Source organism: Lithobates pipiens, unplaced genomic scaffold (assembly GCF_037356315.1).
Source record: "Lithobates pipiens isolate NorthernLeopardFrog02 unplaced genomic scaffold, aLitPip1_a1.2 Scaffold_18, whole genome shotgun sequence".
Taxonomy (NCBI): Eukaryota; Metazoa; Chordata; class Amphibia; order Anura; family Ranidae; genus Lithobates; species Lithobates pipiens.
Genome location: NW_027507758.1, coordinates 238633954 through 238661913, shown reverse-complemented (window position 1 = coordinate 238661913; position 27960 = coordinate 238633954). Strand labels below are relative to the sequence as shown.

Here is a 27960-nt window from a genome sequence, read left to right as displayed (position 1 = left end):
TGGTATTTGATCACCTCTGCGGTTTTTATTTTTTGCGCTATAAACAAAAAAAATAGCGACAATTTTGAAAAAAATCATTATTTTTTACATTTTGCTATAATAAATATCCCCCAAAAATATATAAAAAACCTATATTTTTCCTCAGTTTAGGCCGATGGGTATTCTTCTACATATTTTTGGTAAAAAAAATTGCAATAAGCGTTTATTGATTGGTTTGCGCAAAACTTATAGCGTTTACAAAATAGGGGATAGTTTTATGGCATTTTTATTAATAATTTTTTTTTACTAGTAATGGCGGTGATCAGTGATTTTTTATCATCACTGCGACATTATGGTGGACACACCAGATATTTTTGACACATTTTTGGGACCATTTTCATATATACAGCAATCAGTGCTATCAAATGCACTAATTCCTGTGTAAATGACACTGGCAGTGAAGGGGTTAACCACTAGGGGGCAAGGTAAGGGTTAAGTGTATCCTGGGGGCGTGTTTCTAACTGTGGGGGGCTTGGCTACATGTGACACATCAGTGATCTCTGCTCCCGATCACAGGGAGCAGAGATCAGTGACAGTGTCACTAGGCAGAACGAGGAGATGCTTGTTTACATTAGCATCTCCCCGTTCTTCCTTCCCGGGAGACGATTGCGGGTATCCCCGCGGCGATTGAGTCCGCGGGACCCGCAACCTGAGTCACGAAGGTCCTGGCCGGAGCACACCACCAACGGCGCACACGCGATGACATGGCGGCAAATTTAAAGGGACGTAGAGCTACGCCCATTTGCCCAGCCGTGCCATGCTGCCGATGTACATCGGTGTGCGCTTGTCGACAGCCGGTTAAAGGGACATTTTTCTTCAAAACAAAATTTTTTCTTTATTGCATTTTAGTGTAAATATGAGATCTGAGGTCTTTTTGACCCCAGATCTCATATTTAAGAGGTCCTGTCATGCTTTTTTTCTGTTATAAGGGATTTTTACATTCCTTGTAATAGGAATAAAAGTGACACAAGAACAGTGTAAAAATAATTAAAAAAGAATGTAATAAGAAAAAAATATTTTAACACGCCCTGTCCCGCCGAGCTCGCATGTAAAAGCGAACGCATATGTAAGTCGTGCCTGCATATGAAAACGGTGTTCTAATCACACATGTGAGGTATCACCACGATTGTTAGAGCGCGAGAAATAATTCTAGCCCTAGACCTCCTCTGTAACTCAAAAAATACAACCTGTAAAATTTTTAAACATTGCCTATGGAAATTTTTTTAAGGGGAAATATTTGTCGCCATTCCACAAGCAGGCGCAATTTTGAAGCGTGACATGTTGGGTATCAATTTACTCAGCGTAACATTATCTTTAACAATATAAAAAAAATGGGCTAACTTTACTGTTGTCTTATTTTTTTATTAAAAAAGTGTATTTTTTCCAAATAAAGTGCTCTTGTAAAACCGCTGTGCAAATACAGTGTGACAGAAAGTATTGCAACGATCGCCATTTTATTCTCTAGTGTGTTAGAAAATGTATAATGTTTGGGGGTTCTAAGTAATTTTCTAGCAAAAAAAATATATTTTAACTTGTAAATAGAGATGGACGAACTTCCAACGGGATGTTTTGCGAACGCGAACCGCGAACGTGGCCAAAAGTTCATGAACCGCAAAGTTTGCGGCGGGCCCCATTGACTTCAATTGCAGGCGAACCTTAAAAACCTACAGGTCATATTTTCAGCCACAAAATAATTACTAGCTGTGCACACATAGTCCCACCACATGGCCATTGACATAACACATGTATGAAATGAATCTGGGATCGACAACTACAAGCATTCTCTTTTTATCTGTGAAATTTTGACAATTCAGGACTCAGGAGCGCATGAAGGCAATGGAGGAGGGGAAAGGTCAGGGTAGGCTATGAAGAGGGTGCAGGAGATGGTCACCAGCACCAAGATAGAGAGCACTGACACCAGCCCCGAAATAGAGAGCACTGACACCAGCACCGAGATAGAGAGCACTGACACCAGCACCGTGATAGAGAGAACTGAGACCACACCAGCACCGAGATAGAGGGCACTGAGACCACACCAGCACTGAGATAGAGAGCACTGAGACCACACCAGCACCGAGATATAGAGCACTGAGACCACACCAGCACCGAGATATAGAGCACTGGCACCAGAACCGTGATATAGAGCACTGACACCAGCACCGAGATAGAGAGCACTGACACCAGCACTGTGATATAGAGCACTGACACCAGCAACGAGATAGAGAGCACTGACATCAGCACCGTGATATAGAGCACTGACACCAGCACCGATATATAGTGCACTGACACCAGCACCATGATATAGTGCACTGACACCAGCACCGTGATATAGAGCACTGACACCAGCACCGTGATATAGAGCACTGACACCAGCACTGAGATATAGAGCACTGACACCAGCACCATGATATAGAGCACTGACACCAGCACTGTGATATAGAGCATCCATGCCTCATTCATTTTTTATAAATGTGAGGTAGTCAACACTGTCCTGAGCTAGGCGAGTGCGCTTACCGGTCACGATCCCCCCTGCTGCACTGAACATCCTTTCGGACAGGACACTGGACGAGGGGCAAGCCAACAGTTCCATTGCAAATTGGGCAAGCTCTGGCCAGAGGTCAAGCCTGCCCACCCAGTAGTCCAGGGGTTCATCACTCCTCAGAGCATCCACATCGGCCGTTAACCTGATGTAGTTGGTCGGTCTAGGCGTTCCCTGATGCTGGATCCGGATGAGACCTGTCGATGGGTCGACTGAAAGAATGACCTCATATCAGAAGTCACCAACACATTTTCAAACCGGCCTCTTCTTGCAGGCGCTGTTGGATTGGTACCCGCAACTCTTTCTCTGGGAGTGGGAATTCCTCCTCTGCCAGCGCACGCAAAAGCAGAATGCAGCATTTCTCGAAGCAAGGCCTGGAAGTGCTCCATTTTGACAGTCCTCTGTGATGGTGGTAACATTTCCGCCATTTTGTGCTTGTACCGGGGGTCTAAGTACGTTGCCACCCAGTACTGGTCCTTGACCCTTGTGCTTTTTATATGGGGGTCCCTGCTAAAACAATGGAGCATGAAGGCCCCCATTTGCACTAAACTGGAAGCGGTGTGGTGGCCTGGCTCCTGCTCATCATCCAGGATAATGTCGTCCTCCTCGTTCTCCTCTCCCCATCCATGAACAACAACAGGGATCCCAGAAAGGTTTAAAGCATGCTGTTCTTGCTCCTCCTCATCCGCCCTGGCACCATCCTCCTCTGACTCCTCTTCAGACTCCTGTTGTTGACTTGTCTCAGATAGAATAGCCCCCCTGGGAATTCATCCAGCATTGGGACTTCCGAATATTCCTGCTCCTGCTCCTCCACGGCTTGATCAATGACACGATGCAATGCACACTCCATAAAGAAGGCATAAGGTACCATGTCACTGATGGCGCCATGGCTGCGACTGACCAGTTTGGTGATCTCATCAAATGGCTGCAGAAGTCTGCATGCGTCGCGCATGAGCAGCCACTGGCGCGGTGAAAAAAAAGCCAAGCTCCCAGAACCTGTTCTGCCACAGAGTTCGTACAGGTAGACGATAACTGCATGTTTCTGCTGGAGCAGCCTATCAAGCATATAGAAGGTTGAGTTCCATCGCGTCGGGCAATCGCAAATAAGACGTCTGACCGGCAGATTGTGTCGCTGCTGAATGTCAGCAAGGCGAGCCATGGCCGTGTAAGATCTTCTGAAATGGGCCGAGATTTTTCTTACCTGCCTCAAGATGTCCTGGACCCCAGGGTATTTGACAACGAATTGCTGCACGACCAAGTTTAAGACGTGTGCCATGCATGGCATGTGCATAATTTTTCCCTGTTTCAATGCGCTAAGCAGATTGGCACCGTTGTCACACACCACTTTACCAACTGTCAAATTGATCGGTGTTAGCCACTGATCTGCCTGTGAACGCAAAGCTGAAAGGAGTGCAGGGCCAGTGTGGCTCTTGGCTTCCAGGCACAACAGACGCGGCACAGCATGGCAACCTCTTACCTGGCATGTCGAATAGGTTCTGGGGAGCTTGGGCAGCGCAGCGGAAGAGACACTAGCAGCGGAAAAGGAGGAGTCAGCCGAGGAGAAGAGGGAGGAGGATGGAGTAGGAGGGGGAGAAGAAGAGTCAGGACTGCATGCAATCCGTGGCGGTAAAACTAAATCTACACGGGTGCTACGGGTTACATGCTTGACGGCCGTCAGAAGGTTCACCCAGTGGGCAGTAAAAGTGATATACCTTCCCTGCCCGTGTTTGCTAGACCACGTGTCTGTGGCACCGACACTGTGTGCCAGAGATACATCCACTTGCCACTGAACATGGCCATATAGCTCTGGGATGCCCTTCTGTGAGAAATACTTCCTTCCTGGGACCTTCCATTGTGGTGTTCCAATGGCCACAAATTTTCGAAAGGCCTCCGAGTCCACCAGTTTATATGGCAGTAGTTTGCGGGCTATCAGTTCTGACAAGCCAGCCGTCAACCGTTGGGCAAGAGGGTTATCCGGCGTCATCATTTTTTTTTACGCTCAATCATTTGGCCCACGGAAGCCTGCCTTCTTGCAGAAAAACGTGAGGACGGCGTGATGGAAGGTGGAGTGGAGGACAATTGTGAGGAGAGAGGAGAAGGAGAAGTAGAAGACGAGGCTGGACAGTGAGAGCCTGGAGTATGGCTTTGTGTGTTCCGTTGCTCCCACTGGGCTCGGTGATGGCAGCTCATGTGCCTTCTTAAGGCAGTCATCCCTAGGTGAGTGTTGGGCTTACCGCGACTTATGCATAGACTGCAAAGATTGCAGATGGCAACACTATTGTCAGCAGCGGACACTTTAAAAAAAGCCCACACTGCGGAGCCATGTGCCGGCGTCCTGGGACCGCCAGATGTGACCGTACATGCCTCGCTCCTGATACATTAGCAGTCTGCTTTGTCCCTCCTGTGCAATGTAAGTTCTTCCTGCTTCTCCTCCCTACCTGCTGGTCCATATCTCCCTCTGAACTCCCCTCCTCTTCCTCTCTTGTGGGCACCCACGTGACATCACTAGAAACGTCATCATCAACGTCCACTTCTCCACTGCTATAATTAGAGATCTGGGAGTAGTCAGCAACAGCAGGGACCAACCTCCTCCTTGGGCTGATCTGGGTACAGTCGTCAGACTGCTGAGTGGCGGTTGTTGCTACCTCCTCTTTCTGATCCAATGCCAAGAGTGGCTGCGGATCGGAAATGTCTTGATATGGATCGGAAAATAATTCCTGTGACTCAAGCGGAAGGTATATGGTGGTGTTGGTGGTAGTGTCTTTGGGGGTGCACACAGCAGAGAGTGAAGAAGAGGGTGCAGATCGAGAGGATGAAGAGGGTGCAGAAGAGTAAAGCTGAGTGAACCACTCAACCAAGTCTGGTGCGTCCTTTGACGTAATCGCACGCACCTTCTGCAATTTGACACCTTGGCTCAAGCCTGTTGCTCCTGTCCTACACCTACCACCCCTGCGGAAGGGCCTGCCTCTTCCTCTGCCTGTCATTTTTTAAATGACCCTGTGACAAGTCTCTAGAGAAGTGCAGTATGTATGTGGAAGAAGGTATATAACACCCCGCTTCAATCTGTCGTTTTTGGGGGCCACTGGTCTATCACACCAGTTATAATACTTTTTTTTTATTGCGTTTTTCACTCTTTGTAGTATCGCTGCAGAACCGCTCAGCAGTCACAATGCTGCACAGTGGAAATGCACTATACTATGCTTTCAATATGTGCAAGTATTTTATACGTGTATTACACCCCTATATACTGCACACCAAATAGTACACCTATACCAGTCCTTACAAGGACCTTTGTGGACCTAGTAGCTAGTGATTTGCAGACTGTCCCTACACTGATAAAATACTGCAGCTCCCAGCCTGTATTTGTATGAGAACGCCTGCAATTATATTAAGGTAAAGCTTTCGGTGCACACTGTGCAAAGGACACAAAAACAAAATACTGCAGCTCCCTGCCTGTATTTGTATGAGAACGCTGGCAATTGTATTCAGGTAAAGCTTTAGGTGCACACTGTGCAAAGGACACTAAAACATAATACTGCAGCTCCCTGCCTGTATTTGTATGAGAACTCCGGAGATTGTATTCAGATAAAGCGTTAGGTGCACACTGTACAAAGGACACTAAAAAAAAATACTGCAGTTCCCTGCCTGTATTTGTATGAGAATGCAAGCAATTGTATTCAGGTAAAGCTTTAGGTGCACACTGTGCAAAGGACACAAAAAAAACGACTGCAGCTCCCTGCCTGCATTTGTATGAGAACACCGGCAGTTGTATTAAGGTAAAGCTTTAGGTGCACACTGCGCAAAGGACACAAAACAAAATACTGCAGCTCCCTGCCTGTATTTGTATGAGAACGCCAGCAATTTTATTCAGGTAAAGCTTTAGGTGCACACTGTGCAAAGGACGCTAAAACAAAATACTGCAGCTCCCGGCCTGTATTTGTATGAGAACGCTGGCAATTTTATTAAGGTAAAGCTTTAGGTGCACACTCTGCAAAGGATACTAAAACAAAATACTGTAGCTCCCTGCCTGTATTCGAATGAAAACGCCGGCAATTGTATTCAGGTAAAGCTTTAGGTGCACACTGTGCAAAGGACACTAAAACAAAATACTGCAGCTCCCTGCCTGTATTTGTATGAGAACGCCGGCAATTTTATTCAGGTAAAGCTTTAGGTGCACACTGTGCAAAGGACACAAAAACAAAATACTGCAGCTCCCTGCCTGTATTTGTATGAGAATGCCAGCAATTTTATTCAGGTAAAGCTTTAGGTGCACACTGTGCAAAGGACACTAAAACAAAATAGTGCAGCTCTCGGCCTGTATTTGTATGAGAACGCTGGCAATTGTATTAAGATAAAGCTTTAGGTGCACACTGTGCAAAGGACACTAAAACAAAATACTGCAGCTCCCTGCCTGTATTTGTATGAGAATGAAAGCAATTGTATTCAGGTAAAGCTTTAGGTGCACACTGTGCAAAGGACACTAAAAAAAACTACTGCAGCTCCCTGCCTGCATTTGTATGAGAACGCTGGCAGTTGTATTCAGGTAAAGCTTTAGGTGCACACTGTACAAAGGACGCTAAAACAAAATACTGCAGCTCCCGGCCTGTATTTGTATGAGAACGCTGGCAATTGTATTCAGGTAAAGCTTTAGGCACACTGTGCAAAGGACACTAAAACAAAATACTGCAGCTCCCTGCCTGTATTTGTATGAGAACGCCGGAAATTGTATTCAGGTAAAGCTTTAGGTGCACACTGTGCAAAGGACACTAAAACAAAATACTGCAGCTCCCTGCCTGTATTTGTATGAGAACGCCGGCAATTGTATTCAGGTAAAACTGTAGGTGCACACTGTGCAAAGGACGCTAAAACAAAATACTGCAGCTCTCGGCCTGTATTTGTATGAGAACGCTGGCAATTGTATTAAGGTAAAGCTTTAGGTGCACACTGTGCAAAGGACACAAAAACAAAATACTGCAGCTCCCTGCCTGTATTTGTATGAGAACGCCGGCAATTTTATTCAGGTAAAGCTTTAGGTGCACACTGTGCAAAGGACACAAAAACAAAATACTGCAGCTCCCTGCCTGTATTTGTATGAGAATGCCGGCAATTTTATTCAGGTAAAGCTTTAGGTGCACACTGTGCAAAGGACACTAAAACAAAATACTACAGCTCCCTGCCTGTATTTGTATGAGAACGCCGGCAATTTTATTCAGGTAAAGCTTTAGGTGCACACTGTGCAAAGGACACTAAAACAAAATACTGCAGCTCCCTGCCTGTATTTGTATGAGAATGAAAGCAATTGTATTCAGGTAAAGCTTTAGGTGCACACTGTGCAAAGGACACTAAAAAAAACTACTGCAGCTCCCTGCCTGCATTTGTATGAGAACGCTGGCAGTTGTATTCAGGTAAAGCTTTAGGTGCACACTGTACAAAGGACGCTAAAACAAAATACTGCAGCTCCCGGCCTGTATTTGTATGAGAACGCTGGCAATTGTATTCAGGTAAAGCTTTAGGTGCACACTGTGCAAAGGACACTAAAACAAAATACTGCAGCTCCCTGCCTGTATTTGTATGAGAACGCCGGCAATTGTATTCAGGTAAAGCTTTAGGTGCACACTGTGCAAAGGACGCTAAAACAAAATACTGCAGCTCCCTGCCTGTATTTGTATGAGAACGCCGGCAATTGTATTAAGGTAAAGCTTTAGGTGCACACTGTGCAAAGGACACAAAAACAAAATACTGCAGCTCCCTGCCTGTATTTGTATGAGAATGCCGGCAATTTTATTCAGGTAAAGCTTTAGGTGCACACTATGCAAAGGACACTAAAACAAAATACTGCAGCTCCCTGCCTGTATTTGTATGAGAACTCCGGCAATTTTATTCAGGTAAAGCTTTAGGTGCACACTGTGCAAAGGACACAGAAACAAAATACTGCAGCTCCCTACCTGTATTTGTATGAGAACGCTGGCAATTGTATTCAGGTAAAGCTTTAGGTGCACACTGTGCAAAGGACACTAAAACAAAATACTGCAGCTCCCTGCCTGTATTTGTATGAGAACGCCGGCAATTTTATTCAGGTAAAGCTTTAGGTGCACACTGTACAAAGGACACTAAAACAAAATACTGCAGCTCCCTGTCTGTATTTGTATGAGAACGCCGGGAATTGTATTCAGGTAAAACTTTAGGTGCACACTGTGCAAAGGACGCTAAAACAAAATAGTGCAGCTCTCGGCCTGTATTTGTATGAGAACGCTGGCAATTGTATTAAGATAAAGCTTTAGGTGCACACTGTGCAAAGGACACAAAAACAAAATACTGCAGCTCCCTGCCTGTATTTGTATGAGAACGCCGGCAATTGTATTCAGGTAAAGCTTTAGGTGCACACTGTGCAAAGGACACTAAAACAAAATACTGTAGCTCCCTGCCTGTATTTGTATGAGAACGCCGGCAATTGTATTCAGGTAAAGCTTTAGGTGCACACTGTGCAAAGGACGCTAAAACAAAATACTGCAGCTCTCGGCCTGTATTTGTATGAGAATGCTGGCAATTGTATTAAGGTAAAGCTTTAGGTGCACACTGTGCAAAGGACACAAAAATAAAATACTGCAGCTCCCTGCCTGTATTTGTATGAGAATGCCGGCAATTTTATTCAGGTAAAGCTTTAGGTGCACACTGTGCAAAGGACACTAAATCAAAATACTGCAGCTCCCTGCCTGTATTTGTATGAGAATGCCGGCAATTTTATTCAGGTAAAGCTTTAGGTGCACACTGTGCAAAGGACACTAAAACAAAATACTGCAGCTCCCTGCCTGTATTTGTATGAGAACGCCGGCAATTGTATTCAGGTAAAGCTTTAGGTGCACACTGTGCAAAGGACACTAAAACAAAATACTGCAGCTCCCTGCCTGTATTTGTATGAGAACGCCGGCAATTGTATTCAGGTAAAACTTTAGGTGCACACTGTGCAAAGGACGCTAAAACAAAATACTGCAGCTCTCGGCCTGTATTTGTATGAGAACGCTGGCAATTGTATTAAGGTAAAGCTTTAGGTGCACACTGTGCAAAGGACACAAAAACAAAATACTGCAGCTCCCTGCCTGTATTTGTATGAGAACGCCGGCAATTTTATTCAGGTAAAGCTTTAGGTGCACTCTGTGCAAAGGACACTAAAACAAAATACTGTAGCTCCCTGACTGTATTTGTATGAGAACGCCGGCAATTGTATTCAGGTAAAGCTTTAGGTGCACACTGTGCAAAGGACACTAAAACAAAATACTGTAGCTCCCTGCCTGTATTTGTATGAGAACGCCGGCAATTGTATTCAGGTAAAACTTTAGGTGCACACTGTGCAAAGGACGCTAAAACAAAAAACTGCAGCTCTCGGCCTGTATTTGTATGAGAACGCCGGCAATTGTATTAAGGTAAAGCTTTAGGTGCACACTGTGCAAAGGACACAAAAACAAAATACTGCAGCTTCCTGCCTGTATTTGTATGAGAACGCTGGCAATTGTATTCAGGTAAAGCTTTAGGTGCACACTGTGCAAAGGACACTAAAACAAAATACTGCAGCTCCCTGCCTGTATTTGTATGAGAACGCCGGCAATTTTATTCAGGTAAAGCTTTAGGTGCACACTGTACAAAGGACACTAAAACAAAATACTGCAGCTCCCTGTCTGTATTTGTATGAGAACGCCGGGAATTGTATTCAGGTAAAACTTTAGGTGCACACTGTGCAAAGGACGCTAAAACAAAATAGTGCAGCTCTCGGCCTGTATTTGTATGAGAACGCTGGCAATTGTATTAAGATAAAGCTTTAGGTGCACACTGTGCAAAGGACACAAAAACAAAATACTGCAGCTCCCTGCCTGTATTTGCATGAGAACGCCGGCAATTTTATTCAGGTAAAGCTTTAGGTGCACTCTGTGCAAAGGACACTAAAACAAAATACTGTAGCTCCCTGACTGTATTTGTATGAGAACGCCGGCAATTGTATTCAGGTAAAACTTTAGGTGCACACTGTGCAAAGGACGCTAAAACAAAATACTGCAGCTCTCGGCCTGTATTTGTATGAGAACGCCGGCAATTGTATTAAGGTAAAGCTTTAGGTGCACACTGTGCAAAGGACACAAAAACAAAATACTGCAGCTTCCTGCCTGTATTTGTATGAGAATGCCGGCAATTTTATTCAGGTAAAGCTTTAGGTGCACACTATGCAAAGGACACTAAAACAAAATACTGCAGCTCCCTGCCTGTATTTGTATGAGAACTCTGGCAATTTTATTCAGGTAAAGCTTTAGGTGCACACTGTGCAAAGGACACTAAAACAAAATACTGCAGCTCCCTGCCTGTATTTGTATGAGAACGCCGGCAATTTTATTCAGGTAAAGCTTTAGGTGCACACTGTACAAAGGACACTAAAACAAAATACTGCAGCTCCCTGTCTGTATTTGTATGAGAACGCCGGGAATTGTATTCAGGTAAAACTTTAGGTGCACACTGTGCAAAGGACGCTAAAACAAAATAGTGCAGCTCTCGGCCTGTATTTGTATGAGAATGCTGGCAATTGTATTAAGATAAAGCTTTAGGTGCACACTGTGCAAAGGACACAAAAACAAAATACTGCAGCTCCCTGCCTGTATTTGCATGAGAACGCCGGCAATTTTATTCAGGTAAAGCTTTAGGTGCACACTGTGCAAAGGACACTAAAACAAAATACTGTAGCTCCCTGCCTGTATTTGTATGAGAACGCTGGCAATTGTATTCAGGTAAAGCTTTAGGTGCACACTGTGCAAAGGACACAAAAACAAAATACTGCAGCTCCCTGCCTGTATTTGTATGAGAACGCCAGCAATTTTATTCAGGTAAAGCTTTAGGTGCACACTGTGCAAAGGACACTAAAACAAAATATTGTAGCTCCCTGCCTGTATTTGTATGAGAACGCCGGAAATTGTATTCAGGTAAAACTTTAGGTGCACACTGTGCAAAGGACGCTAAAACGAAATACTGCAGCTCTCGGCCTGTATTTGTATGAGAACGCTGGCAATTGTATTAAGGTAAAGCTTTAGGTGCACACTGTGCAAAGGACACAAAAATAAAATACTGCAGCTCCCTGCCTGTATTTGTATGAGAATGCCGGCAATTTTATTCAGGTAAAGCTTTAGGTGCACACTGTGCAAAGGACACTAAAACAAAATACTGCAGCTCCCTGCCTGTATTTGTATGAGAATGCCGGCAATTTTATTCAGGTAAAGCTTTAGGTGCACACTGTGCAAAGGACACTAAAACAAAATACTACAGCTCCCTGCCTGTATTTGTATGAGAACGCCGGCAATTTTATTCAGGTAAAGCTTTAGGTGCACACTGTGCAAAGGACACTAAAACAAAATACTGTAGCTCCCTGCCTGTATTTGTATGAGAATGAAAGCAATTGTATTCAGGTAAAGCTTTAGGTGCACACTGTGCAAAGGACACTAAAAAAAACTACTGCAGCTCCCTGCCTGCATTTGTATGAGAACGCTGGCAGTTGTATTCAGGTAAAGCTTTAGGTGCACACTGTACAAAGGACGCTAAAACAAAATACTGCAGCTCCCGACCTGTATTTGTATGAGAACGCTGGCAATTGTATTCAGGTAAAGCTTTAGGTGCACACTGTGCGAAGGACACTAAAACAAAATACTGCAGCTCCCTGCCTGTATTTGTATGAGAACGCCGGCAATTGTATTCAGGTAAAGCTTTAGGTGCACACTGTGCAAAGGACACTAAAACAAAATACTGCAGCTCCCTGCCTGTATTTGTATGAGAACGCCGGCAATTGTATTCAGGTAAAACTTTAGGTGCACACTGTGCAAAGGACGCTAAAACAAAATACTGCAGCTCTCGGCCTGTATTTGTATGAGAACGCCGGCAATTGTATTAAGGTAAAGCTTTAGGTGCACTCTGTGCAAAGGACACAAAAACAAAATACTGCAGCTCCCTGCCTGTATTTGTATGAGAACGCCGGCAATTTTATTCAGGTAAAACTTTAGGTGCACACTGTGCAAAGGACGCTAAAACAAAATAGTGCAGCTCTCGGCCTGTATTTGTATGAGAACGCTGGCAATTGTATTAAGATAAAGCTTTAGGTGCACACTGTGCAAAGGACACAAAAACAAAATACTGCAGCTCCCTGCCTGTATTTGCATGAGAACGCCGGCAATTTTATTCAGGTAAAGCTTTAGGTGCACACTGTGCAAAGGACACTAAAACAAAATACTGTAGCTCCCTGCCTGTATTTGTATGAGAACGCCGGCAATTTTATTCAGGTAAAGCTTTAGGTGCACACTGTGCAAAGGACACAAAAACAAAATACTGCAGTTCCCTGCCTGTATTTGTATGAGAACGCCAGCAATTTTATTCAGGTAAAGCTTTAGGTGCACACTGTGCAAAGGACACTAAAACAAAATATTGTAGCTCCCTGCCTGTATTTGTATGAGAACGCCGGAAATTGTATTCAGGTAAAACTTTAGGTGCACACTGTGCAAAGGACGCTAAAACAAAATACTGCAGCTCTCGGCCTGTATTTGTATGAGAACGCTGGCAATTGTATTAAGGTAAAGCTTTAGGTGCACACTGTGCAAAGGACACAAAAATAAAATACTGCAGCTCCCTGCCTGTATTTGTATGAGAATGCCGGCAATTTTATTCAGGTAAAGCTTTAGGTGCACACTGTGCAAAGGACACTAAAACAAAATACTGCAGCTCCCTGCCTGTATTTGTATGAGAACGCTGGCAATTTTATTCAGGTAAAGCTTTAGGTGCACACTGTGCAAAGGACACTAAAACAAAATACTGCAGCTCCCTGCCTGTATTTGTATGAGAATGTCGGCAATTATATTTAGGTAAAGCTTTAGGTGCACACTGTGCAAAGGACACTAAAACAAACTACTGCAGCTCCCTGCCTGTATTTGTATGAGAATGCCGGCAGTTGTATTCAGGTAAAGCTTTAGGTGCACACTGTGCAAAGGACATTAAAACAAAATACTGTAGCTCCCGGCCTGTATTTGTATGAGAATGCCGGAAATTGTATTAAGGTAAAACTTTAGGTGCACACTGTGCAAAGGACACAAAAACAAAATACTGCAGTTCCCTGCCTGTATTTGTATGAGAATGCAAGCAATTGTATTCAGGTAAAGCTTTAGGTGCACACTGTGCAAAGGACACAAACAAAATACTGCAGCTCCCTGCCTGTATTTGTATGAGAACGCCGGCAATTTTATTCAGGTAAAGCTTTAGGTGCATACTATGCTAAGGACACTAAAACAAATTACTGCAGCTCCCTGCCTGTATTTGTATGAGAACGCCGGCAATTGTATTCAGGTAAAGCTTTAGGTGCACACTGTGCAAAGGACACAGTACACTAAGTGAAAATCGTGCAGCTCTCTGTCTGTCAGTATATTATGAAGAAAATAATAGGAACGGATCTAGCTAAGCTGAACACAGTATATAAATATATATATATATATATATATATATACAACACACCTGGAGTGCATATATATCCTCTACACACTGTAACTAAAGCTAACTGACCCGCTTGCCTATTCTATCTAACTTAAATCAAATGACACTGTCTCTCTGTCTAGCTCTCTCCGCCACCGCAACACACTACACAAGGCCGCCACGTAGGCGGCCTTGTATAGTGTGGGGCGTGTATTAAACCCCCTGAGACATAATCGGTTAAAGCCACCCTGGCTTTGGCCAATCATGGCTCTCCGTTTTTTCTGTGCTGTGATTGGCCAAAGCATGCGGGTCATAGTGCATGCCTGGCCAATCAGCAGCCAGCAATGCACTGCGATAGCGCAGTGAATTATAGGCCATGACGCGCCACTTGAATTAGGTGCGAATGGACCATGACGTTCGGAATTCGCCGAACGGGCGAACAGACGATGTTCGAGACGAACATAGGTTCGACTCGAACAGGAAGCTCATCACTAATCATTAAGATGTATTCCCATAACAGAGGGAAAGGCAGGACTGTTGAGTAAATGAGGAGGAAAGAAGGGTAAACAAATCTAGAACCCTGAGGGGATACCCTCTAGATATATAAAAAAGATAGATAAATCACAAAAGGCATAAGTAAACACAGAGGATCTGGAAAGAGAAGGGAGAATAAAATCCTCTAGATATATCATAAAGATGTATTCTCATAACAGAGGAAAATGCCGAACTGGGGAGGAAATGAGGAGGAAAGAAGGTCCAAAAAATATAGAACCCTGAGGGGATACCATATATATATATATATATATATATATATATATATATATATATATATATATATATTCCAGTGCAGGTGTGTTTGCAGCTCGAAGGAAATATAAATATCATGACTCATATATAAACCCATTTATTTGTACTTATATAGAACTGTACAGTATGCCTAGAGTGAATCAGATTCTTCTGCTCTGAATCTGATTGGTTGCTGCAGGTAACAAACGCAGTTGTGTGTCACACGACCATGAATGCACTATAGCAAATGTCTGAATACATTTCAAGCATTATGAGCTTTTTCTACAGCCAGATAAAACCATACCCATGAAGATAAATCCCTCATTTACTAACCCTATGAAAATTGATTGTAAGTGAAAACATTAACCTTCGGAGAAACACATCAAGGGAATTTATATTTCAATTAGCACTCATTAGAAAAGGACTGTTCAGTGACTGAAGCTTCAGCACTTGCTGTTTTTTCTTTTGGTTCAAAGAAATGGAAATAGTAAAAATCAGGTTTCTGAGTCTAAAAACATCTTGACCTAAGAAATATGCTACATCTGTGTTCTCCGGTTCCTCAATACCGCTCTAACTTGGGAATTCAATATTATACAATAGAAAGCCATTGCTTACTGATGCAGAAAAGGTAAATAGGAGCATGCATTTGGCTGGCAATGCACCACCTAATTTTTGTACCAATTCCAGCATCACTAACATTTGGGTAGTGCATCGCTTAACCACTTCAGCTCTGGAAGGATTTACCCCCTTCCTGACCAGAGCATTTTTTGTGATTCGGCACTGCGTCGCTTTAGCTGATAATTGCGCTGTCATGCGACATTGTACCCAAACAAAATTTTTCCCACAAATAGAGCTTTTTTTTTGCTGGTATTTGATCACCTCTGTGGTTTTTATTTTTTGCGCTATAAACAAAAAAAGAGCGTCAATTTTGAAAAAAAAAGCAATATTTTTTACTTTTTGCTATAATAAATATCCCCCAAAAAATATATATATATAAAAAAAAATGTCTTCCACAGTTTAGGCCAATATGTATATTTTGCATATTTTTGGTCAAAAAAAAAATTGCAACAAGCCTATATTGATTGGTTTGTGCAAAAGTTATAGCGTCTACAAAATAGGGGATAGATTTATGGCATTTTTATTACCCATTTTTACGGCAATAATAAATAAGCAATAATCAGGATCCACTGATGTGCACTGATGGGGCACTGTAGAGCATTGCTGTGACACTGATGGGGCACAGATGTGGCACTGCTGGGCATTTGCAATATATAAAAAAAAATTCAAGCAGCCTCAGACTGCAGCTTCTCCCTCCTCTGTGCACATGATCAGTGTGAACAGAGGAGAGAACCAGACAAGACACAGGTTTGTTGACAGTGATCGCTCCATCATTGGATAGAAAAGTGGGATTGACCCTAACATTCGAACCTTAAAGTGGTTATATTCTATGTATGAAGTAAAAAATCTTCTGTGCGCAGCAGCCCCCCCAGCCCCCCTAATACTTACCTGAGCCCCCTCGTTACCCAGTGATGTCCACAAGAGCCTTGCCTCTCCGGGGACTTTCACTCCTGATTGGCTTTTGGCAACAGCGGGAGCCATTGGCTTATTGCCATAGGCTATTGACTAATAGAAAAAATTGCCTAACACTATAGGCTAAGAACATTCGACCAGAAGAGGATATACTATATGATCTCTGCATTGTGTACAATATTTAAAAGCTGAACATTTATTCACTGTTTCGGAGGTTCAGCTAGAGGCCTAACAGCTACAGAAGGAACTGAAAACATTTAACAGTGGTATTATTTACTACAGGTGTAGATGTGAAAGTCTCCTGCTCGGGGCTCCTAGTTGTTGGAGAGCCGGCTCCCATCAGTTCAACTGAGGATTCTCAGCTCTGTGTTTGTGGTTTAGTAGGATACTTGCTTGCAGGTAGGGAGAGTTTTGGAGTGGATAGTGATGGAGGCAATGTTCTTGTTGGGGGGGGGGGGGACAACAACATTTTTTTGCTCGAGGAGGGGACATTTTTGCTTGGAAGTGTTTGCCTGGGAGTGGAATTTTCACTTGGAGGAAAAAGGGAGAGAGGAGTTTTTGCTTGGGGGGGGGGGGGTAATTTTTGCTCATGGGGTGCTAGGCAAATCTGCACTTAGTAGAGCTTTATAGTACTTGCTCATGAGTGCTGTTTGTTAACTAATCTTAACCAGTGCACTTTGTACACTGGAAGTGCAGAAGTAAGAAATATTCAACTTACTGTACACCATACAAAATGCAGCAGTCAGATGAATAACATACAGTATAAATGACATACTCTTGACCACCACTCCTTTGACATTGTACTCTGTATGCTATGCTGTATGTCACATTGTCTGTAGCAAGGTGTAAAAAGTGCTAAAAGTCATTAATGACTCACATAAAATCATGCAAACAGCACACTCAAAAGGGATACTTTGCCATGCAGTATTCGTGCAGTATGTTTTTAATAGGTTATGACTGCTTAGGAACTGTATGTTGGTTAAAAAACAGTTACTACATGCATTTTAAAATGTATTCATTTTAGGTAATTATATATTGCCATCAATTTACACAGTGCTTTACATAAATAGAAAAGGGGAACAATACTGGCTCCTAATTACCTAGTGAAAAATAAATAAATAAACCTATATAGCCGATATACGCATCATTTTTCAGGGAATTCTTGTAAAGTGTTCAGTACTGCATGGATGTGACTAGGCTGTTTCTACTCCAGGCAATATGGCACTGGATTTTTTTTATCTGAATCAGCAGAGAACAATACAGTAATTTATTTATTTTTTCACCAAGTTCTTATTTCAGTATGCACTTCACTGGGTGGCTTTTCTAGGAGCCCTGGCAAGGAATTTTGGAGCTTAGAGATTTATCTCAGTGTGCATTCAAGCCTTCTCTATTTACGCATCATCCTACTGTCACGTTATGGAAGGCTTCTTTTTGTAGTGACAAAGTATACGTAATACAACTGTGCCTAATGCCCAGTACCGTCCCAAAATCCCAAAGGATGGACCACTGGAGTCTTGAATTAAAGCCTACCAAATCCTTGGCTTACAAATTAACAATAAACACGCAGCCAACAGATGTTAAATAATCCGATAAGATAAAGTCTAAAGATAGATAATCATATGAAAATATGTATTTAACTTGAATTCTACACCCAGATGAGACATTGTAAGGACACACATTGACCTACAGGTGTCTTCTTTCATGCTGAATTCTTTCATACACCTCATTAACAGAAACATTTTTGATTTCTTTTATTTGAACTTAAAGTTCTTCTTTGATAGCCAAGTCTGCATTTCAAATCGCTCGGCATTTTTTGTAAACAGAATTTAATTATAAACCATATGCAGTGGCAGATGTAAAGGTCTGCATTAGTTGTTCCTTTGAGATCACCAAGAAAATAAGACAACATGCTGTGAAAATGTGCTTGACCTTAATTTGCTTGCAAAAGCTGTACAAAGTGTTGAACATTTGCATGCAGCACAGGGCACAAGTTCTCCCACTCTGAAGGATTGTAGCATCAGAGGCTTTAGGATTATATGAATTATCCAGAAAACATTTACCTTGCTGTACAGTCACACAGCAGTATAGTATACCATACAATTGTGGCATTCAAAGAGGGAAAATCAGCTGACCTTTTATAAGCAGTACATGGTAACTATTAAAACTTAGTATTGTATAATTATCAAGTCTGATTACTCATATTACTGTTCTGCAAAACATGTTTATAGTGGGATTATTTTAACCTTGAGTAAATGTATTTCTTTTAGACATTGTACACACACACAGGCTTTAACATACCTCCCAATCTTGGGATGGCAAAATGGGACTCCTTTAGCACAAAATATGTAGGCAAGGAACATGCTCTCCATTATGCCCTTAGTTACACCAAGCATGAACAATGAATACACACAGAATTGGTTAAACTGACATGTATTAACCCAAAATATTCATTAATTTGAAAGTTTTAAAAAGGATTTAGTGCAGCAGCATAGCACTTTGGGTAGTTAAACTGTGTATTTTTAATGCAGGTCTAGACCACAAAAGGGCCAGGAGGATTAGCAAAGGATTTGGTTACAATATAAGGACAGTCCCTCCAAATCTAGGACAGTTAGGAGGTATGGCTTTAAAAATGTGTAGAGCAAGTTTTGCAAAGCATTTAGCTGTTTTATTGAAGCCTTTAAAGAAACAATCATCTCCAGTTTGAGGATGTTAAGCACAGATAATGTTAATGGGAGCACTGGCTGGCCTTTTTAACAAACTGTTAGATCTCCTCAGGCTGGGCTTTACAGTCTGTACTAACATATGGATTGGTCAGGTTTTTTGGTCCATGTTTAAACAATAAAAATGGCGCACAATTACAATGGTACTGATCTCCTCCTCCAGTCAATTCATAACCGCCCACAGCTTCCAATACCATCTGCTGACGACACCCAAATCTATTTCTCTACTCCTCAGGTGACTCCTGTCTCTTCAAGCATCATTTTACTTGCTGACATATCAGCTTGGATGTCACACAACTTCCTCAAACTCAGTCTGTCCAAAACTGAGTTCAATTTATCCCCTCCCCCAACGTCTCCATTGTGATCAACAGCACAATCAACCCTTTCCCTGCACTCCTGGATTCTGACATCTACTTTCAGCCCCACATCCCATTATTACCCAAACCTTGCTGCCTCAACCTCTGCAACTTTTCCAAAATGTATTTCTTCTGAACAAATAACAGCATAAAGCTTTAAATGCACTCCCTTTTTATCCAACAAGTTTCTGCAACTCCCTCCTGGTTGGCCTACATTTATACAGTTTGATGACCATTCTCTCTTACCAATCCCTTCACTGGCCTCCGCTCACCTAACAAATAGAATTCAAAATACTAACAACATACAAGGTCATTCACAACTATGCCCCAAGCTACATCACCAATCATATCCCAAAATATTAACCAACCCATCCTCTCCACCTATCCCAAGACCTATTTCTCTTTAGCCCCCTCATCACCTCCATCCAGGAATTCTCCAGAGCCTCTCCTTTCCTCTTAAACTGCCTACACCAGTCTGTCAGTCTTTCTTTTATTCTGTTCACCTTTGTGTGCTCCTTGAAAACACATCTCTTTAGGGAGGCCTATCCTGCCTCCTCCTAAAAACTGCACCGTTGCTTTCTCCATCAGCGGATTGCTCTCAAGCTTTTACAAGCAGGGCCCCCCTAACAATCCTGTATTGAATTGCATTGTGGCAGTACTGTTTCCCTGTATTTTTTAACTGTTGGTACTAAATAAATTTTGTATAATAACAAAAACAATAATTATACAATTTATAAAAATGATGACAAAACCTGGTAGAAATAACAAACATGCCACATAATTATATAGTGTGGATATCTGGTAGGGAATAAAAGAACATTTATAAACTATAGTAAAACCTATGTATGGTCTTTTTGAATAACCAGTGCAAGAAGCAACATTAAAAGTGCAACAACCCATAATCAATAGTATTCATTTTACTATAATCAGCCCTAAAAAAAAAATTTAATAAAAAAAATATATATATATATAGGTTGCTATTGAAATATGTCATTCACTTCTTGCGCAGTTTTATGACATTTTTTTAATTTAACTTTTTTTTTCCAGAACTATTTTTTCCTTTTTTTAAAAAAAAAATGTTTTATTGAATTTTTATGTAGAAAGAGTAACAATGTACATGTGATATAGCAGCCTGCAAGGCTTCACAGTATTACTACAACATATTGCAAGCTGGAACATATAATGTAAGAGACAACGAGGTTACATCTGAGTTTAAGAATTATACCAGGTATAAATTAGATAAGAAACAGGAGCAATGATGATGTTCAGACCTCTAGCTGGAGGTCATTACCCAGAGGTTGTAAACCAAAGTGGCCTATTGAATTACCACTAATTGAGTGGATGAGATTCCTCGATCCCTCTGCCCCAGAAGGCAACCCCACATCACTCCCATGGGATCAAACTATGAGTGTAAGGTCGCCTCCCTGTGGCTCAGAGACCAGAGCCCCCCACCCCAAACCATATCCTTAAAAATATAGGGCCTGTTCTGGGAGACAATAGCTCCTCTTAATATCAAAACTATACGAGTCTGTAGGTGTGAAAAATGGGAAAGAAGTAGAAGAGTGAGGCATCAAGGTGCCTCTGAGTGAACAGAAGAGAGGGGAGCGGAGAACGAAATCTGGGAGATCTTAAGAGTCTGGTGAAATGCCCAGACATAGGGTAATGCCAGAATAGGTTGCCCAGGGTTCCCAAATGGCCTCAAACTTAGGTACTTTGTCCTGTAACTTAGCTACTAAGTGCTCTTGTGTAATAATTCAGGTTATTTTCCTCTTTGCAGCCATAAATGAGATAGTAGGCTTTTTCCAAGCCCCAGCAAGTGTAATCTTGGCACCCAAGAGGATAAAAAAAAACTAAACTTTGCATGTGCTTGTGTAATGCTTCCACTCTATGATTTAGGAGAGCAATAGTGGGAACCTAAGGTATTGCTGCTCCAGAAATTTGCCTTAGGAGATGAAATACCTTGTTCCAGTGAGTTCTGACAAGAGGACAGGACCACCGGCGATGAAACATGGATCCCACTAGATTGCAATTTCTAAAGGATAAGGGAGAGGCATCAGGATACATTACTGCCAATCTAGCAGGAACGTAGTACCATCTGGTAAGGAGTTTAATATTGATTTCAATTAGTGATACATTGAGGATACCTTTATAAGAGCGTTGTAAAGCCTGAAACCATGTATTGCTGTCCCATTAAATCTCTATTTCAATTTCATGTTCCCACGCCCGGACAGGCTTGTCATCTCTATATGCCAACAAGGTGAATATGATCAAGATACCCCCCTCTGATCCATAATGTTAGCACACCATTGTTCATAGAGAGTAGATTTGGGGGGTTCCATTTTATCTGACCAAATCAAGTTTAGAATTTTGGGTGAGCCTGAATCTCTCAGAGGCGGGCATTTCCAGTTGGTTAGTGCAGTAGCTCAGGAGATCGGGCCCATAGAATTGAAGAAATGTCCTATTCGGAATAAGCCTTTGTTCAGCCACCAAGGAAAAGCTTGAATGTTCATGCCGGGGGGGGAAAGGCAGGGTTATTGAATAAATTAGCTAACAGGTGCATAATGGAGATCAACTTGTGATGGTTGTGTATGGTGTCGCATAGGGCCATGGAGTGAGAACGAGTGGGGAGCCAGGCTTTCAGACTAAATCACATCAGGTAATCGATAGGGTGTTGTGGAACTGCTCCCCTATACATATGAACAAAATAAGGTTTGGGTCCTCTGGGGTATACCGCTGATATTTGTGCCAACTGAGCTGCCTGATAGTATCACCAATTACTAGGAAGAACCAGACCCCCCTGTGTTTTCAAATGGAAGAGAGTTTCTTTGGAGCACCTGTAACACTTTTTTCCCCATATTCGAGATTGTACCTCAAGGAGGGCTCTTTTATAGGTATCAGGACGGACCTAAAAAGGTGAATTAAATGTGGCAATAATGTCATTTTGACCACATTTATTCTGCCCAGGCAGGATAGCCCAACTTTGACCAAGCCTTCAGCTCCCCCCCGCACCTACGGAATATCGGAGGGTAGTAAGCGATGTACAGTTTGCCTATATTTTGTGTTAGCTTAATCCCCAGGTATAGTATGGAGTCAGGTGCCCAAGTGAATAAGAAATGCTGTTTCAATTGTTCTACCAACTGGGGTGGGACAGACACACTTAGGGCAATAGATTTGGAGACATTGACTTTAAGGCCTGAAATGTTACCAAATTCTTGTAGCAGTTTGTAAACATTTGGTGTGGACGTTAAAGGGGTGGTGAGGAATAGAAGCAAATTGTCCACAAACAAGGCACATTTATGTTCCTGAATTCCACAGAGGACTCCTTTAATGTTGGGGTGAGACTTGATTGCAATGGCTAGGGTCTCTCTAGTGTTTAGGTCCTTATCTACTGGGGCTCCATCCCAAATTTTTATAGTAGTAGACCAAAAATCCATCTGGCCCAGGGAGATACCAGCTGTAAGGGATTTCATTCTCTCCAGTACCTCTTCGGTAGATTTACGGTCATCTAACAGGTCTCTATGACTCTGCGGAGTCATAGAATGGAGAGATCTTTAAGGAAAGATTCAATCGCAGCAGGTGAAGGAAGAGAGTCGGCTTTATAAAGTTACGAGTAAAACTGTTAAAACTATTCCATAATCCGTATCAGGCTTTGCGTCAGGTCGCCTGATGGGGTGCAAATTTTGGGAAAGCCTAAGGTGCAGGGTTTGGGAGTTAACTTGGCTGCTAATTTGGAGCCAGGTCTATCTTTTTTGAAAGTAGAATTTCGCTCCCGTCCATCAAAGATGCTTTTTGGCTTTAGTTGTTAAAGCTAAATTAAGATTGACTCAATGTCTAAGCGGAACAGGGTATCATGCGTGGGGTTTTGTTTGTGAATCTTGCTCAGCAAATGGAAGTTCTCTGTAAATTAAGTCTCCATTTAAAGGAGGCCCGATGCTCAAACAGGGCGCTGGGTCCCAAGTACCACTATAGAGTGGTCTGAGAAAGGTGTGTCTCTGATTTTGGCGAAAAGGGCTAATGGGATAGAGTTTGATTGCATAAAGATGTGGTCAATCCTGTCATAGGTGTTATGTAGTGCGGAATAGTGCGTATAATCCCTTACACGTGGGTTGAGTTCCCTCCAGATAGCCACGAATCCATCTGAATATAGCAGCTGCGCGATTTTTAAGCTCTGTCTCGAGAGCCGTTTGGATTTAGGTTTCCGGGTCACCGGTTTGTCTTGAGAGAGGTCAAGGGCTATATTTGAATCCCCCAACGAGAACTGTGCCCTGAGAGTGTTTTAATATTGTGCGTGTTAAGGAGTCAAAAAATGTTGCCTGACCTTTGTTAGTGGTATAGTAGGAAACAAAACTGTAGGTCTCTTCATCAATGGTGCCTGTCACATAGCGCCCTGCAGGGTCCTTAAGAACCTTTGTTGGTGAGAAATTTAGATGTTTTGAAAAACAAATTGCTGGTTTTGTTGTCCGCATTGGTGAGAAAGAATTAGGGGTATCATTGACGTAGAAAGGTGGTTTGGTAGGAAATGGGGAAGTGGGATTCTTGCAAGCGTAATATATCTGAATTCATAGAGTGGTACAATTGGAACAGTTTCCGCATTTTGACCAACGAGTTTAGCCCTTAGTGCGTTATGACTGGCAAGTTTAGCCCTTAGTGCGTTATGAGAAATGATGCGCAAGGTCGAGTTGGTAGAGGTCGTACTAGACGGATCAGAGTGTGGAGTATCTCGGAATCATACTGTATCTTACCCATTGTAGACAGGTCAACTGGTGGGAAAGAGTGCTGGCGATGGGTGTTGCAGTCCAGGCTGGGGAGCAAGTGACAAGGGACCTCCCAGGACTCCTACAGAAAGACAGGTGGATAGAGAAAAAGATAGAGAATAAAAAGCAAAAAGGAAAAGAGAAAATATGAGAAGATTAAACTGAACAATATTATAGCGCAGGCTTTCTTCCCCAACCCCCCCCCCCCCCGGGTAAGGGAAGGGCCAGCCCCTTCCTGCCCCATAACCAAAAGGTCGGAAGTCTCCTGGGTAGGGAAGCCTCTGTCAGCCTCCGAGAGAAAATAAATACCACCTTTAAAGGCTGGTTGAGGAGCATTGAATCCGCCATGGTCTCAACGCCAAATGAACAGAGTCTCGTTCCCCATAAAGATAATTAAACCAGGAACCCGGTGAGTGGATCCTCAGCTAGCCCAGACCCCCTCGCCAGGAGCACCTCTAGGACATCAGTGCCCCCTTTGAGGGTCTCGATCTGCAGAGACCACTATACCAAACCCCTCGCATGAGTTAGATAATAGGATCAGCAGGTTTAACATGAGATGAAGGAACCATATAGTGGAATGAAATAGTAAATTCCTGGAGTCTCCCCCCTAAAGGGAAGAGCTGGGTGGTATTTCACATCAGGAACATGTTGGATTCATAACAGGATCATATTTAAAGGAAAGAGCCACTAGAAAGTGGCCATAACTCACTACTGCAACTAAAGTAGAATGTTAAGTAGTGCATCAGATAAAAGAGAGGGACCATTAAGTATGTCCCTTCTCCCTTTCCACCCCTCAGATTTTTCCCAAAGGATTGACCCCTTCATAACACAAGATGAGTAAATTTCGATTTGGATGGGGTCAACAACAGGGGGAACAAAGTAGGGTGGTCAGATCAAATTGACTGAAGCAGGGGGCGCGGTCTGACTATAAAGGAGTAAGGAGCTCTGTCCGGTCCGCAGCTACACACACACAGCTACAGGGGCAAATACCCCCCGTTTTCCACCCAGGGCATGTCACAGCGGCGCTGGGCATCTCCACAGCCCAAAAAAGCACACCAGCAAGGCCAGGGGTCATTGGATTTGTTTCTCTCCGACACCCCCTGTCAGCAGAGGGGAAAATCCAAGATGGTGCCGGAACGAGTGGCCCCGCAGCAGCAACATGAGGCTCAGCCTGCACTGCCAGTGTTGTCTCCTATCCCCTATCCCATGGTGGTAAGTGACTCCATCCCTCCTGCCTCCCCCCACTCCACCTCATCACACGACCAGGGCACAGAGGAAGCTGACCTGGCAGGAGACAGGGACATAAGGCAGCACCTGTGGTCTCTCCCCACTAAAGAAGACCTGGAGTGTTTTACCAGCAGGATTGAAAGGGCTTTTAATCAGGACATTGAGCAATTGAAGACAGACACCACTGAGCTAGGACTCAGGGTAGAGACTTTGGAGCAGAAATTTGATGATACTGTGCCTAATATTTCTCAGCTCAGAGAACAGTCCTTGGCCCACGGTCACCAAATTGAAGCCCTCTTATGTCAATTAGATGACATGGAAAACCACAGCAGACAGCCGAACATTCACATATGCGGCCTACCAGAAGCTACTGCGCCTAAAGACATTATACCTACGCTGCAGGGGTGTTCCTTGAGATCCTAATACTACCTCCCTTGACCCCGATTGAAATAGATAGGGCCCACAGGGCTCTCAAGCCCCCAATCTGAGGACCTAGAAAACCCCAGAGATATTTGCAAACTCCACAAATATACTTTAAAAGAACAAATCATGCAAAAGATGTGCAACAGAACAGTCTTTGACTTTGATGGAGCCCAGCTGTCCATTTCCCAGGACCTCTCCAGACGCACCCTAATGCAGTGACGGGCCTTGCGCCCACTCCTGGTGGAAATCCAAGCAGCAGGCCTTACTTATCGCTGGGGTTTTCCATTCAGCCTCCAGGCATCCAAAAATGGCCGATGGGCCGCGCTGCGCACTAAGGATGACCTCCCCCGCTTCCTGCACACTTTGGAGCTTGGCCCTGTGGATTTTCCAGATTGGCGCAATATCCCTGAGATCCCGATTCCACAGCTAGCCCAACCATGGACCCCGGCAGCTGGTGGGCACCGCTCCCGTGGGTGCCAAAGGCAGACGGAGGGACGTTCCCCGGGCTAGAGACTGACCATGCCGCTGATGAACTTATCCATTATCCATAAAAAAGGAAAGGAAAAAGATCACCTCCTTCCCTCTAATAGTCTCCTGGACCTTGTAAAGGAGCTAATGGATGCAATGCTGTGACCACAGACCCATTCCAGGATTGACCCTGAATCTTGGCACCTCTGTGTTATTACCCAGCATTATGTTGAGCCTCCTGCTACATGCAGGAATGAAGGTCTTGTTATGCAGCCCACTGTTTGGATGCCGTTGTTTGTGATTTTTTTTCTTCTCTTTTGCACTTTTTGGGAGTACAAGTTCAAGTACTCTGTATTTACACCCTGTTCATTTGTTTTCCTGGACTGGACTGGGTACTGGGTCCCACGTCCCCTTAGTGGTTGCCCACGTACCCCACTTAGGCCTCACCTAATTAGGTGATCGTCCCTAGCGGGACTCCAAGCTAACTCCCAGGTGGTTTATACCCCCCCCCCCTTGGGCGGGCTTTGTAGTTTACCACTGTACAATGTACCAGACCTGTTAGTCAAGGTCTGGCCCTTATTTACATTTGTGCCTTATTCCTCCACTCTTCATCTTTCCCCCTTCTCCTCCTTCCCTACCCTTTTTCCCTCCCCCCTCATACCCACCCCCCCTTACTTTCTCTCCTTCTCTTACTCTCATCAGTGCCCCCCATACTGCTTCTGATAACTAGCTGTTTGATGATTTGGCCTTCAGGATGATTTTTTTCTTATTCATGAACGCACACAAAGGTCTCACAGGGGAACAGATGGACCGATTGTCAGCGATTTCAGGTATGCCATCACTAAAGGTACTGTCTTACAATGTTAGGGGGCTCTGCTCTCCACACAAGCACAACAAGCTGTGGCTCGAACTGAAATGCCTAGGGGCCCAAGTAGTTTTCTTGCAGGAGACCTACTTTAGACAGCAATCCCTCCCCAAGATACCAATGCATCTCTATAACCAGTGGTTCTTTAGCAACTCCCTGGTGGCTAAATCATGAGGTACAGCCATCGCATTTCACAATTCCTGCCCATTCCAACCTTCAGAGAGCTACGTAGACCCACAAGGCTGTTATTTATTCCTGAAGGGGATCATGGGCAACACAAAATTCACATTTGCAACTCTTTACGAGCCCAATACCCAACAACTCTCCTTCACAGATTTAAGAGAGGGCCTCCAAATCCTTGGAGGTGACTTCAATGTTAGCCCAGACCCATGGTCTTGGAGACTTAAATAAAATCTCCTGGACGATGCCTCAGTGGTGGCTAAGGTGTCTGAAACCATTACACACTATTTTGCAAAGAAATTGTGTCTGAGGAAATAGCAGAGGGAGTTGTATAGGAAAGCCATAAAGCGGTTTTCAGGGGAGAACTGATCTCACTGGGCTCTAGACTCAAAAAGGAAAGACAGATTGACATCCAGAGGGTGCTGTCAGCTTTGCAACAGGAAGAACTTAGACATAAGCGCCAAAGGGGATGCTTGACCATCGTGCCCAAAAGGCAACTACACTACCTATCCCATAAATACTACGAACACGGTAATAAGTGCGGCAGAATGCTGGCCAGTGCACTCCGAAAGCAACGAATAACCTCCCATATACA

The 27960-nt window shown here is 43.5% G+C and overlaps 1 protein-coding gene across 4 annotated transcripts in view; it reads right to left on the bottom strand.

Annotated features, from left to right (window-relative positions):
• AIG1 (androgen induced 1) overlaps positions 1-27960 on the bottom strand; it is a 469777-nt gene that overhangs the window by 421012 nt on the left and 20805 nt on the right. For 2 of the 4 annotated variants that reach the window (XR_013276693.1, XM_077486708.1), the window contains exon 2: positions 24191-24284. The exons of the other annotated variants lie outside the window; for them this stretch is intronic. Coding sequence is in view for 1 of the 2 variants with exons in the window: in XM_077486708.1 (XP_077342834.1) it covers positions 24191-24284 (94 nt within the window). In the remaining variant the exon portion in view is untranslated. The remainder of the gene's footprint in view (positions 1-24190; positions 24285-27960) is intronic. 4 annotated transcript variants of the gene reach the window in all.